Raw genomic sequence first — 12958 nt, forward strand, 5'->3', positions numbered from 1 at the left:
AGAAGTAACTTCATAAGGCAGATGCTGTTTAACATTTGCGTTCTCTATCTCTCTATGGTCATAAACTTTATGACCAAAGAGAGTGCTTTAAACTAATATTCACAATTTTATACTTTTAGTTGGCATGTCATGATGAACTTATTTATTTTACTTTGAACTTCATTCTTTTATTTTAATTCTGTGAACCCTTATTATCTTTATCGAAATAATCATTTCAAGCGAAAAATTAATTATAATCGTCCTAAAATGTTACAAGGACCCGGAATAAATTAAAATAGAAAGGTTAAATTCACCTCAAGCATGTAATCAAATGACTCCACGAAGTCGAGGGACCAGCGGTAAAGTGGGGGGAGTGTTCATTTGCAACAGTTTACAACAAAATTTTTAGGATATTAATATATTTTATTAGCAATATTAACTTTTATTCAGCAAACACGATATATTTTTTTAAATAAATATTTAAATAACATAATTTTCTTTGCACTTCAAGGAATAAGTAGGAAACTTAATGAACCTTGCCGACGATAGAGGAGGAACACGACCTCAAAAAACCTTAAAAGCTTTTTCGACACAAAACGGACGCACCGCCGCTGCCATTGTGTACGGCGGGCGAGATATTTCTATTTCCGAGGAACGGAGAGCGTAAACATCTATTTAAGATTTATTGCAAGAAAATGTCGACCGGCACTTTTACTACACAATAACTATTAAACCCATATCGCTGCCTTTTTATATCGCTGCCGGCTGCAGCGCGAGTAACGGGCGCGGGCGGGGAGCGGGAGCGGGCCACGGGGGAGGGGTGCCGTGTGAACTCGCCACGAATTTTCCTCGAAAATAATCATGATCAGTATTTCTCTTGTACTCATTTTTATAACCAACTGTAAGTACTTTGACTACTATCATACTAATATTATGGATGGATGGTTTGTTTGAATTTGGCACAAATGTAGAACATAGTCTGGAAGAACACTACTTATTGCATTTTTTTTTAATTCCGCTCGGACGGAGTCGCGTGCAACAGCTAGTTTATTACATCTGCAAAATTTAGTGTATTTAACTCAAAAAAGGAGAGCCATTTAGTGCTGCAACACACAGAATTGACTAACGTGTTTGACAGATGTAGGACTGAGCAAATTACTTGACATTTTTGCCACAGTAAAAACATCGCAAGCTAAAAAGCTTATAACTGCCCTTTTAAATGATCTCATCAATTAATATAATTAAGGGAATCCTACAATTTCTAATTTTACTGGCATCCGCTCAGTTACGTTGTGCAAGAGGCGAGGCATCACCCCACATAGTGCGTCACGAGAGGAGTACCCGCTGGAAGAGGGTCAGTTCGGCGATGGGCAACACCGCGGCCCTGCCTGGTACGACTACCACAGCTCCCGCGGTTCCGATGAGCGGAATAGTAGCAGCAGCAGCAGGTACCAAAAAGTTACCTAAATCACCGATGGCTAGAAATTGTACCATCTAAGGTATAAATATTGTTTAAAATATTAAATTACTTTTTAGTTCGATATCTTCGAGTTCGCGCAGAGGCACAGATTCGGTGAGCGGATCGTCGAAAGAAACTAAAGAAGAGAAAATAGCGTAAGTAATCAATATTTCACTTATTTCATTGACAAAAGCGTCGTCAAAGGTTACCTCATAATTGACGATGCTCCACAACAACTTATTATAGTGTTCCGGTTGACATGTTACTATACATTTGCAGAAACCGCGCTTACCGCACCTGCACGCCGTGTCCGCACGACATGCTCAAGAAGTACACAAACGTGGGCATCAAGTGGATCTGCGCGGGCTACCAGCGCGCCCGGCGGACCTTCAAGAGCGAGTGCATGATGCGCTTCAGAAATTGCCAGGACGGCACGCGTAAGTTACCCCTTACAACACATATTTATATGCTAACTATATTATGATTTAATACTTCAAATTACTATTTAGTACCATCTGCCTCAATAGTTTTATAGATAACTGATGGCACCTTTGTTTTCGGTGTATCTTGATACGATTTAGATTTTAAAATATCGTTTTTAAAATAAACTTAGTTGTTGCCTGCGATAACATATATTATAGTTTTGTTGTGATATTGCAGTTTTCGTTAAGGTTGCGGACCGGCGCTGCAAGAACGACTCCTACCACGGCCGCCACTGGTTCTATATATACCCAGTCTAGCCTATACTGTAAACTTTAAATAAATTATTATTTAACATTTTGTAACTTGTTGTTTTTATTGATTTGTATCTGTACGTATAAAGTACGTAGTCCTAAATTTGGTTGTCAAGTAAGTTCAAGTAAGTCAAGTTTGTTATACAGGCTTCAATCAGATAGCACTAAGTAAAAATTTAAATCCAAACTATTATTTCATTAAAGAGCAATAAAAATAATGTTATGCTTAACACACATTGTAATAAATGGCTCGTAACATAAGATACAATGAGTATCAAATTAAATTACACCGAAACGTAATGCAGTAGAAGAGATGCGATAAATAAAACATGGGACGCTCAAATCGTGAGGCGATCTATTTCCCGCAGGAGGGCGCAGGAGGGCGCAGGAGGGAATACTAAGTGTTATTAGGAGGAGGACATTAACGAGAGCTGTATCGTCGGTCTGTTTATTACAACCAACGTTATGCTGCTCACATCTAATTATTTTTGCACAATTACTATTAAAATCGCTTTGATCATTAGATTTAGTATTCTGGTTTCTTGAGGTATTCAAACAACTTCCAAGCAGTAGATTATTAAGTGCTCTACTAACTCTATCGTGGAACATCAAGTTAAAACAACATAAATAACAACGTCTGAAGACAATAACTCATTAGCAACTGTCATGTCTTCATTTGATGAAATTAACAAAACGGCGTTTAAAAGAATTTAAACAATATTTAACTTTGTATGCAAAAGTAGACAATCATCAAAATTTATACGCACTGTGAATTGTTTGTGAATAAAGTAAAGCCAGCAAAGAATAACAGTAAAGTTTCGAAAATTCATAAAATTGAAACAACGATAAACTCGTGCACTGGTGAGATTTACGATTTCCTTTCAGAAATATCAGAAGTTAAACGAAATGAAATGAGCGGTGGTGTGGGAGCGCGGCCATGGCTTGCCGGTTGACCATTCGGCTTATTGTGATAATCGCAGTAGGTAAGTTATAAGAACAAAGCATTTTTTGCATTTTGAGAACATTGTTTAATTATAGTTGTACGAATTAGTATATAACAGAATCAACTTAGACAGTTAATTTCTTGTCTTTTGGACTATTTAGGTGTAGTTTCATTCTTAATCGATTTTTAATTTTTTAAATTTTTCGATAATTAATTTTTTTGAAAATTTTAAGGAATAAAGTGAATTTGTTTGTGTACCTGTGCTATCTTTCTACTTTTATCAAGAATGCACCCACGCATTCTAAAAGTAAAATTTACTATATAGTAAAGTTTTATTTTCAGCCAACGTAGCATTATCTCTGGTAGAGAAATTAGAAAACAAGACGACCGAGCAGAAGATGCAGACGGTGCAGGCGCGGCGGCAGCGGTTGAAGACCAAGAAACCTGCGTCCACCTCCTCCTCAGGATCTCGACAATGTTTGGAATTAATTCTTATTTAAAAGAATCTGATTGGTAATTTACATCACCCGGTCACCCATCACTAAGAGTAGACACCGAGGCCCGTATATGATGACGATGATTAATAATTTAAGTAAAGCGACATTTGAAATAACACAATACACCATGTTTATTGGCCTTCTTAAAACTAGATAGGATTTTTAAACGTATATATGTCATACAGATTGCGAAAACTGTGTGCTTTGACGAAACACGTTCATTAATTAAATATTTTAATAATCTAAGTACACATTTTTTATCCTGTTCATAGTATGTAAGTAATGTAAATGATTACGTTTAAAGTAAGCTAACGCTGTAAGTTTAGTGGATTCCGGCGAACTATCTGCGGAGAGCATGGACCTCACGGAGTCGGGTGATGCGAGCGACCTGTTTGCGATAAAGAAAGATAGCTTTACCGATGCTGAGAAACATGGCTGGTATTGTCATAATTTCAAAATATTCTCCACAAGCTATGCGATTTGTATTCTTTGCTGCTAATACAAAAGACTTACAATCAATTGACTGTTAGGAAGAAGTACCACCGCGAATGTCATATATGTACTGAAGACATGATAAAGAAGTGGCGCGACCCGTCTATTCAGTGGATCTGTGGCGCGTACCAGCGCGCGCGCAGGACCTTCAAGAGCGCCTGCATGATGTACTACAGGAACTGTCAGGACGGCACCAGTAAGTAAACCTTCGACGTTATACACACGATGACAACATATATGAATGTACTCTTAAGATTTGAATAAGTTTCTACGTTTAGCAAAGTTGCTTCGTAGATTTCTAAACCTGTTCCTGTGTTCTGCAGTGTTTGTTGAGATCCACAAAGGCAAATGTAAAGACGACCTGCCGGGCGATCCGCGGCCGCACGGGGACCACTTTTTCTACGAGTACCGCGTCGTGTTAACAGAGGAGAGCGGCACCAGCCTCTCTTCGGTCGAGCCCGACGACACCTACTGACATCATGTCATGCTTGCTTTATGAAATAAAAACCATATTTGTTGTTGTATTGATTGTTAAATTCTTTCTGGTTTGAACTCTAGTCATTGACTTACGTATATATGAATTCTTACAAGTATTTATACTGAAATTTCTTTAAGACCTTCTTAATGTCATCTTTTATATGTATGCAATTTGGAATCCATATTGATTACTTTGCTACTATAAGCTAATCAAGTAGTTCAGATTGTGGAACCAAGGCAGCATTATTAAGCGCGACAGCTCCGACATTCAATGTACCGCCTTTTATCTACGTCGCCCATAAATCCACAGCTCGTCACGACTCCATTAATCGTATGGGAGCAAGTAATTTGTCATAGACGTACAGACAGTCTGCGGATACAATGCGACGCTAAGTGCGCGTTGGAAACCGCGGTATTCTCTGCGCTATATCTCGACTCTTTTATAGTGAACCATAGTTCATTTTTCTTTGTTAGAACATTCTTTTAAGCTTGCAAAGTGGAAAATCAAGACAGATGTATTATTACCGTTGTAGGGAACCTTCCACGTTGGGAATAAGGGTTGTTTTTTTAAAGCTATTTTCGAGGGAGCAAATGGTGTGGTAATGGAGCTGTTGAAAGAGTTTAAAGGCTCCGTCGCTGCAATACTTTTATTTCGCATCGGCAGCGGCGGAGGAACGCTTAGAACACGCCGATAATCCAGTTACGTGCGAAAACGTTTTACTCTCATCACACGTCACACTGACGGCTGGGCGAAGGGTGGGGCAATGGAGGCTTTTAAGTAATTAATGTACGCCGTTTTTACATTTCACTGACGTCTTCATTTTAAATGTCGAGTTGCTTATTTTTTTTTTTTTCAACGAGAAGACAAAAATATTGTAAGAAACAAAAATGTACTTAAACACAAAAAATATCAAAATAAAGCGGCTAATGCTTAAGCTCTTCAGAAAAGTATAAAATATAAGTAAAACCAATCCGTCCAACTTGTTACACCTTATATTGTGTTAATAATAAGGTGCTTCTAATGTATCACTTAAGCTGCGCCCTATCTTCAAATAAAGCCGGGAGCGTATTTTTATTTGTCTGTGAGTGCGATGAGACGAGATAATGAGCCTGTAATAACTTTTTCTGCGGTTCTCCGCATTAATTACCCTTTATACTCTACGTGAGTACAATAGTCGTCGTTTGTTTCCGTTATTGAAGCGAAACTTGTTAGTGAATAGTAGAGTCTCATTGGAAAGACCTCTTATGGATCGAACGATACTATTTCTGCGTATTTATATATTTTTAATTAGATAAAGTTGAACATATTTACAAGTTAAATAATTTCACAACTGTGCTTAAGTTACATCATTTAAAAGATGCTTCTATATGCAAGTGTTTGTTGGTCAATGTACTACTCAAGTATAACTTTATATATTCATAGGGATCCATAAAATACAGGGCATTTATTTTAAATGCAAAATATAATGCATGTTATCTTAAACGCGTATGTTATCAAAACGTAATTATTATGTAAATGTTCTGTAAGAGGTTTCGTTTGAAGCTCCCCTGTGCCGCTGCCAACGTATTATTCCACTCGACGCCGTCGGTATCTGCCGGGAACTGCCGGGATCTGCCGGGAACTGGAGGGAACTGACTTAAACGAGGCGAGAATTTGATGTGAGGGGAACTCTTTCCCTACACGCTATGCTAAGTGATGTCGATGCGTGACTTAACCGCCTAATAAGAGAAAAGTGAAGGGGAAAGTAAAACGATTTCGCTCCTTGTGATGCATTAAATAAGTTTACTTTTAGATATAATTGTTTGGTTAAGACGTAAACCTGAATCCATACTATTTTATTTGATAAAAATAATAAAATTTAAAATTAAAAAAAGAAACATACAGATGCAATTAGCATTTTCATACTTATTTTAGTGTGTAACTTTTAAACTTAGTAGGAGAATTAACTATTAAAAACTTAGTGTAATTACACCATGAATTACATTTTAATGTGTAATGTAATGTAATGTGATTACATTACATACATGTATTGGAGAAAAAAATGCGGGCTAGCAAATTGCATCGGTTATCTTATCGATTGTCGTCATCCCTTATTTCAGTGGTTGAGCACCCTCCGTATGTGCCCTTCAATTGCTACAAGTGGCGTTAGCGTTTAAGGAAACGCGTGTGTGTGTGTAAATGTTTATTTTAAAACGAAATGTACAAATACGAGTAGCAAAACAATTATAAGTTTATAACAAGAACGCGTGCTTTTGCTAAACCACGTTAGTAAAATGTATTCAATTATCTTTAAAATAAATAACACACACCCTTACTCTAATTTTTGTCAGCAAATGTTGAAAACTTTTATACCAATCACAAATGTAATACTTACGAACATTTTCATTTCTAAACTATTCTTTTACGTACAACCTTTTTTGAAATATTTCATTTTTAATAAAAAGTAAATGTTTACTAAAATATTCCTGCACGTCGCGTCGTTGAGACAGTGTTGAACATTGTAACTACAACATATGTTCATTTGTAATCATAACATAACATAAATATGACCATACAGTAACAGTGGGATTGATAGCGGTTCTACATCAGCGGTATTTGCTCGTGCGCTCACGAGACGGCGCACAGAAACGAAGATGTGCGCATTTGTCTTGCAGACAGATGCGGTTTGTTGCGACTTGTTACTTTACATTATAAACAGCGTCGTACTGTCTTGAAATAATATTACTAAGCCAACGATTGCAGTGAACTATCTTGGAAATAAACAAATAAATTGTTAAAACATCAATGACGAAAAAAGACATTCTTGTAATGTGAAAAGCACGAGTTAAAGAAATCAAATACATTTTTTTTAATATGGGCACTATTATTCCAAGGTTAATTCTACAAATGAATAAGTATTTACAAATTAAGTACACTATTTGTACGTTAATTTTGATAAACATCTAAAACGCGATCACGATAAGTGAAAGCAAACTCCGGTTATCCGGTTTGTTAACGCCGGGGCTAATTTAAGCCGGTAATGAAGCGCCTTGCCCGGGCGATGACGTGCCATGTGACCGCGTCGACCAATCAGCGCCGCGCCTCACCGCCTCACCGCGCAACGCTCAATTAACCGGACAACCGGCCGGCCCGGGTAACTAAAGTGCGGTTATAGCGCAAACCAGTTTCATTTTGTTTTAATTACGATATCAAATAATGTAATGAGTTCTGTACACAATTGCTTTATCTAGCAAGTTTTTGATGAACGATAGACATCAGTCAGTACCGCACTATTCAAATTTGCATTCTTTTGCTCTAATAAGTAGCACAAGGCGCACGCAAATTATATTGTGCTTACATGAAATAAATATTGTTAATTTTTTTTTCTATTGGTTGTAATTATAAAAAGAAACAACATATCAATGTCTACAATAACAAAGTTGCCAAACAACCAATTGGGGATTTCTTTATTGAACGAAATTCGGGTCGTGCAGTTTTTCTAACGGAATTGCGAATAAGCTAGGGCAATGCAGCAGGGGCGCACTAAAACAAGGTGTTATTCTTTTATCAGCCGGCCGCAGCAGCGCCACCGCCAGCGCTGCAGCAGTCCGCGCGTTGCGCACATCTGCACGCGGGAGACAATCTTTACCAATCTCTGAGCTGATTTTTTTACTTCATGGCGAAAGGTATGTTAGTACAAAAATTGATGGAACTAAAGTAAGGTAAAAGTAAATGGAAAATTTTCTTTAGCTAATGTTAATTAGAATTTTAGTTTTTATTATTACTACATATTAATTAAAAAAAAATACACTGTCATTAGGACAAGCCCTTTTTAACCTCCACTTTTTAACAGATTTTACTGTTAGAACAACAGTAAAATCTGTTAAAACAGTGGAACTAAAAGGAAGGCAAATTTAAAATGCACCTTTGCTATTTTAATCAGGCACAAAATGTTAAATGACATTAAAATTTAAGTTTATCATATACTAGCTGTCGCCCGTGACCCTGTCCGCGCGGTATTAGGAAAAAAATAAGTGGGCTTTGTCTTTCAGAATGTATTCTAACATTCGTATTAATTATTTTAGTAAGATTTGAAAATAAAGAAATAAGAAACGAATTTTGTTGTATCGATGCAGTCTAGTGGGGGTTTTCTCATAAATATTGGATGTGTTTACAGGATGGGCTGTGGGCACACTGGGCGTCTTTGTCAGTTAATAGATTGTCGGAGCATGACAAAGTGACGGACCGGAGCCGAACCTTTGTGACGGACCGACAATTATTTATTATTTACATTTTGTTAGGGAATTGTACGAAAGTGTCGAGGATGTTCAAACCTACGGCGAATTACAAGTAATAATTATGTTTTGTTACAATAGATATAATATTCAATATCACATTTATATGTACTTATATGGTGACAAAAAACATTTTCCTTCACTGCACTGTTCTTTACTATATTATTTCCTAAACTTAAAAGTGCTCTTTGGTACAATGCGGATTATTACAGATCACGCTCTTACGTGCAACTTCGCTAAGTGTTAATGTAGTATGTATGTAAACCGCACTTCAAATTTTCTAGTGTCCTGCTGCATGTTATTTTTAATTGAACAACACGCATACCGATCTCTACCAAGGTAACATACGAACGTAAACAATTTGCGTTAACACGGAGCCCTAAAAAACATGCGACGTTTAGACACTCGCGTTGGAACATCGATGTTAATTAACTCAATGGATCATGCTCATTCTGTCAAAGTTGAGGCAAAATTATCAAACCGTTTGTGTCACGAAACGTCACGTTTTCAGAGAAATCAAGACTCAGTTATATTAAATAAGATAACTCTACACTAAACTAACTAAATAGTTTTCTAAAAATATTCTAAGTCGTAATTTACTAAGTAATTATTTATAATTACAACTGGATGTTAAAGCTAGAGATATTATAAATGAAGAGGGCGCTGAGGATTCAGGACTAAGCCGCAGTAAGTCGCTTCTTTTTTCTACTTAACCCATTTACACTGAAATGGGATTACGAATTAAAATCTGAAGTCCGTTTGAAGCAAAAGTTAATGCAAAGCTTAGCGCGCTAAAAAGCCTTGTTAATTTAAACCTTTTTATATCGTTCAAGTTAACAAACTAAGTTACATTTAAATAATTTATGTAAAATAAAAAAGTATCGAAAAAAATACTCGAAAACTGTAGCGACCACGATCTTAATTTTAACAAGAATAGTTTTCCAAATGCTTAAAAAACCCTGATAATTAATATGTAAGAGTTTTTTTAACTAGAAACAACAAGAATAAAAATGGAAAATTATTGATTAAAAGGAATACAGTATTCATTGAATCAATAAAAATAGAGATTTGACAAACAACAATATAGAGAAATGCATCCGTAGATTGGCCCAGCGTTGACAGAATAGAGCCAGGTAGTAGCAAATGTTTATTAATGAGACATCTTAGAATTAAAAGCGACGGCAGACTTATTTGAAAACCAAATCAGGAGCAAAGCAAGAAACGTCAATCCAATTTAACTCTCACACCTGCACTTTGAAATATCTGCGACGAACAAACACATCCTTTTCTGGTCGTCTGTACTGTAGTGCGTAGCATCCAACGTCAATTTACCTAACCTTATTTATTATAGCCGTAGCTCGCCGCGTAGAGTGCTACGAGAGTGTAGCGGCGAAACTTATTAATATTTCACACTGCTCTGCCTGTCCCACTTTACCTAAGTAGGTTACATGGCCGGCGCGGCGCGGCGGCCCTTCCGCGCGACTCGTTCGACGTTTGCCTTGTGCAGCCGAGCCTCACTTCCCTTCTACACTTTTTAACTGACCTTTAGATTTACTACGATAAAGGTTTATCTATTTTACCAGTTTGTATAAAAATACGTTATATGAATCTCTATTGGGATTTGAATATTAAACAATGCGCATTTTTAACATGAATGTATATTTCTTTACTTGAATCATGTAACTTTTACGCTTCGGTTTTTCAAAACCCTTCACAAAGGAAGTCAGATCGGGAGCCAATTCACATGATTGTAAGAGTATTTGCCGAGTTCTCATGCGGCCCTTTCTGACTCGCGTATCGTACGAGTATCTCTTATGTCAATCTTTTTGAACTTAAGCCCGTCCGTGTCTAACACAGGTGTACGCCAATTTATCTCTTAAACATATATCACTTTAGACGTAGATTGGCGTGGCGGCGCGACACCTTATCGCACCCTATCTTTTAGCTGCAATTTATTTTCAATAACGCCCCGGAGGTATTTCTAGTAAAAATAGCTTGAATTCTCTATTATTTAAAATGGTTCTTAGACGTGGAAAATCTTCACATCTTAAATACAGAATGAATGAATAAATAGCAACATGAAATAGCACTGTTTAAACTTTAAAGCTTAAATTGTTTAATATTAAACGATTAACTTATTTCAAATAGTTTTGAAAAAAGTCTTCGATAAAAGGTTTATAAAATTAAGAATTGATTTTTTTTTGCTTTTCTCAAAGTAATTTGATTGCTTTGTCGAAACTTTCCGCAATTTGATCACTCGCGGTGACAAAAGCATCGGCGTGCGGTATGGTACGGTGCGGTGAGGTGCGGTTTAGTGCGGTGCGGTTTAGTGCGGTGCGGTGTAGTGCGGTGCGGTGTAGTGCGGTGCGATGTCGAAAGGATTTATTAAAAATAACTAATGCCGGAGAACGCCGGCGACGGCGAAAATATTCCTTTTAATTTTATGCTCAAAGCATTTTAAAATTAACAATTTATCGCTTTATTGTCGGCGTTAATGTATATTTTTGCTTCCCGATATTGAAAAACTGTTTGTATTATTTTTGTATGCGGTAGGTTTTCAATACAAACAATTTTAAACTTCATTTCAGGATTTCTGAGCTTTAATATTTACTTTTTAGTTTTCTAATGTAAATAACTTATATTTTCGATGAATTAAAACATCTATAGTCCAACTTAAATTTATTATTACAGAAAAAAAAGTAATGGTAAAAGAACGTGACATAAAATGTTTGTTTTAAATTCGCCTATTCGCATATTTATTTTGATAAAAACTAAGACCAACTTTTACTACATCAAAGTAAACATTGAACTATTGTTTTATTTTCATTATTGTATTTTACATGAATATTTTCAATGAAAGTAAATAGCATGCAAATAATGTAATTTTTGTGATCAATTTCGTGTAGTGTGTGCCGAAGCGAGTAGTGTGTGATGCACAAATAAAATAAAATTCTATTTGACGATGACACCGCGTTTATTACATTTTTCACCCCATCGAGTGCTCATCTCTCTGCAAATAAGCTCCCACTATTCACGAAATTCAATTGTCTTCGATAAGACGTAGGCAGAGAAGCGAGACAAGCTATGTTAACTTTAATGGTATATTTTACATTGAATATTGGGAAATAAATTCGGAACTTTCCTATTTTTTTAAAATGTACCCATTTTTAGGAAATAAATTGTAAGCAAACAAACTTCTACACATTGAAAAACCTAACGTTGAGGAACCTTAACATCTAGTACTGCTCAAAGCTAAGATCAACAAAAGATGATCGCAAACTTTTTAAAAGCTCAAACTCTTCTTGAACGCGGCTCCAGCTCGAATACCTGGCCTCACTCGCTTACACATTTTAATATATGTGCTTACTACGCTGATGACTAATTGGACGGAAGAACGGACAAATTAAATCTAGTTCTTTCGTAATTTTTTGCTAATAAATAACGTATTCATTTGTTTGCGTTACGCAGAATCTCATTTAGAAAACTTTTCTCTGAGAGGCATTATAGAATGTGTCAGTGTTATTGGCGCACCTGAGGCGGGGGGTAGGGGTTTAAGGGGCGGCGGCTGCAGATGTCCTCGCGCACGTATTAGTACATTTTCCAGTCACATCGGACAGGGTTTGTTAGATACGGTGAAATATGAATGTTTATTTTTTTAATATTATCTAATATAAAGATCATTTACTAAGACTTTACTCAATTTTATTTTGCCATAATTTTGGGTTATAAAGCTCAAACGATTTTCGTAATCCTTTGTTAATACCAAAATGACACGTACGAAATGTGTCAAATTGTAAAGTCAATTCGTAATTGTACAACAAACACTACTTGTAATGTTTTGCTGGAGGCATTACGTAGCAGATGTCGCGGTTAACACGAGTGTAGCTCGCGGCGTAGCGCGGCGTAGCGCGGTAGTGCCACTTCGCGGATAAGCTCAGCTCTTATCTGCTAACGTCACCTGTGACAATTCCAAATGAACCGAGTACAACTAGAGCAATATTATTTCCATTAAGCTTTAAACTCAAAACATTTCTTTGCCAGTTAAGTGTTTATAGTTGATAGGATGTTACAAAAGTTAGTATAGTTCAAAATCACGGTATAC

General features: G+C 36.5%; 1 protein-coding gene across 1 annotated transcript; it reads left to right on the forward strand.

Moving 5' to 3' along the window:
- Positions 1–2969: 2969 nt before the first annotated feature.
- Positions 2970–4695, forward strand: LOC106710369. Its single transcript, XM_014502389.2, has 5 exons — positions 2970–3155; positions 3458–3592; positions 3942–4050; positions 4143–4300; positions 4428–4695. The coding sequence occupies exons 1-5, from the start codon at positions 3110–3112 to the stop codon at positions 4577–4579; spliced, it is 600 nt and encodes a 199-aa protein (XP_014357875.2). The 5' UTR covers positions 2970–3109; the 3' UTR covers positions 4580–4695.
- Positions 4696–12958: the final 8263 nt, after the last annotated feature.

Source organism: Papilio machaon, chromosome 18 (assembly GCF_912999745.1).
Source record: "Papilio machaon chromosome 18, ilPapMach1.1, whole genome shotgun sequence".
Classification (NCBI taxonomy): domain Eukaryota; kingdom Metazoa; phylum Arthropoda; class Insecta; order Lepidoptera; family Papilionidae; genus Papilio; species Papilio machaon.

Excerpts from the sequence above, each read along its gene's own strand:
- LOC106710369 (XM_014502389.2), top strand. The coding sequence starts at position 3,110 with ATGGCTTGCCGGTTGACCATTCGGCTTATTGTGATAATCGCAGTAG. Across the intron at positions 4,051-4,142 it reads GATGCTGAGAAACATGGCTG|GAAGAAGTACCACCGCGAAT; the intron begins GTATTGTCATAA and ends ATTGACTGTTAG. Across the intron at positions 4,301-4,427 it reads GAACTGTCAGGACGGCACCA|TGTTTGTTGAGATCCACAAA; the intron begins GTAAGTAAACCT and ends TGTGTTCTGCAG.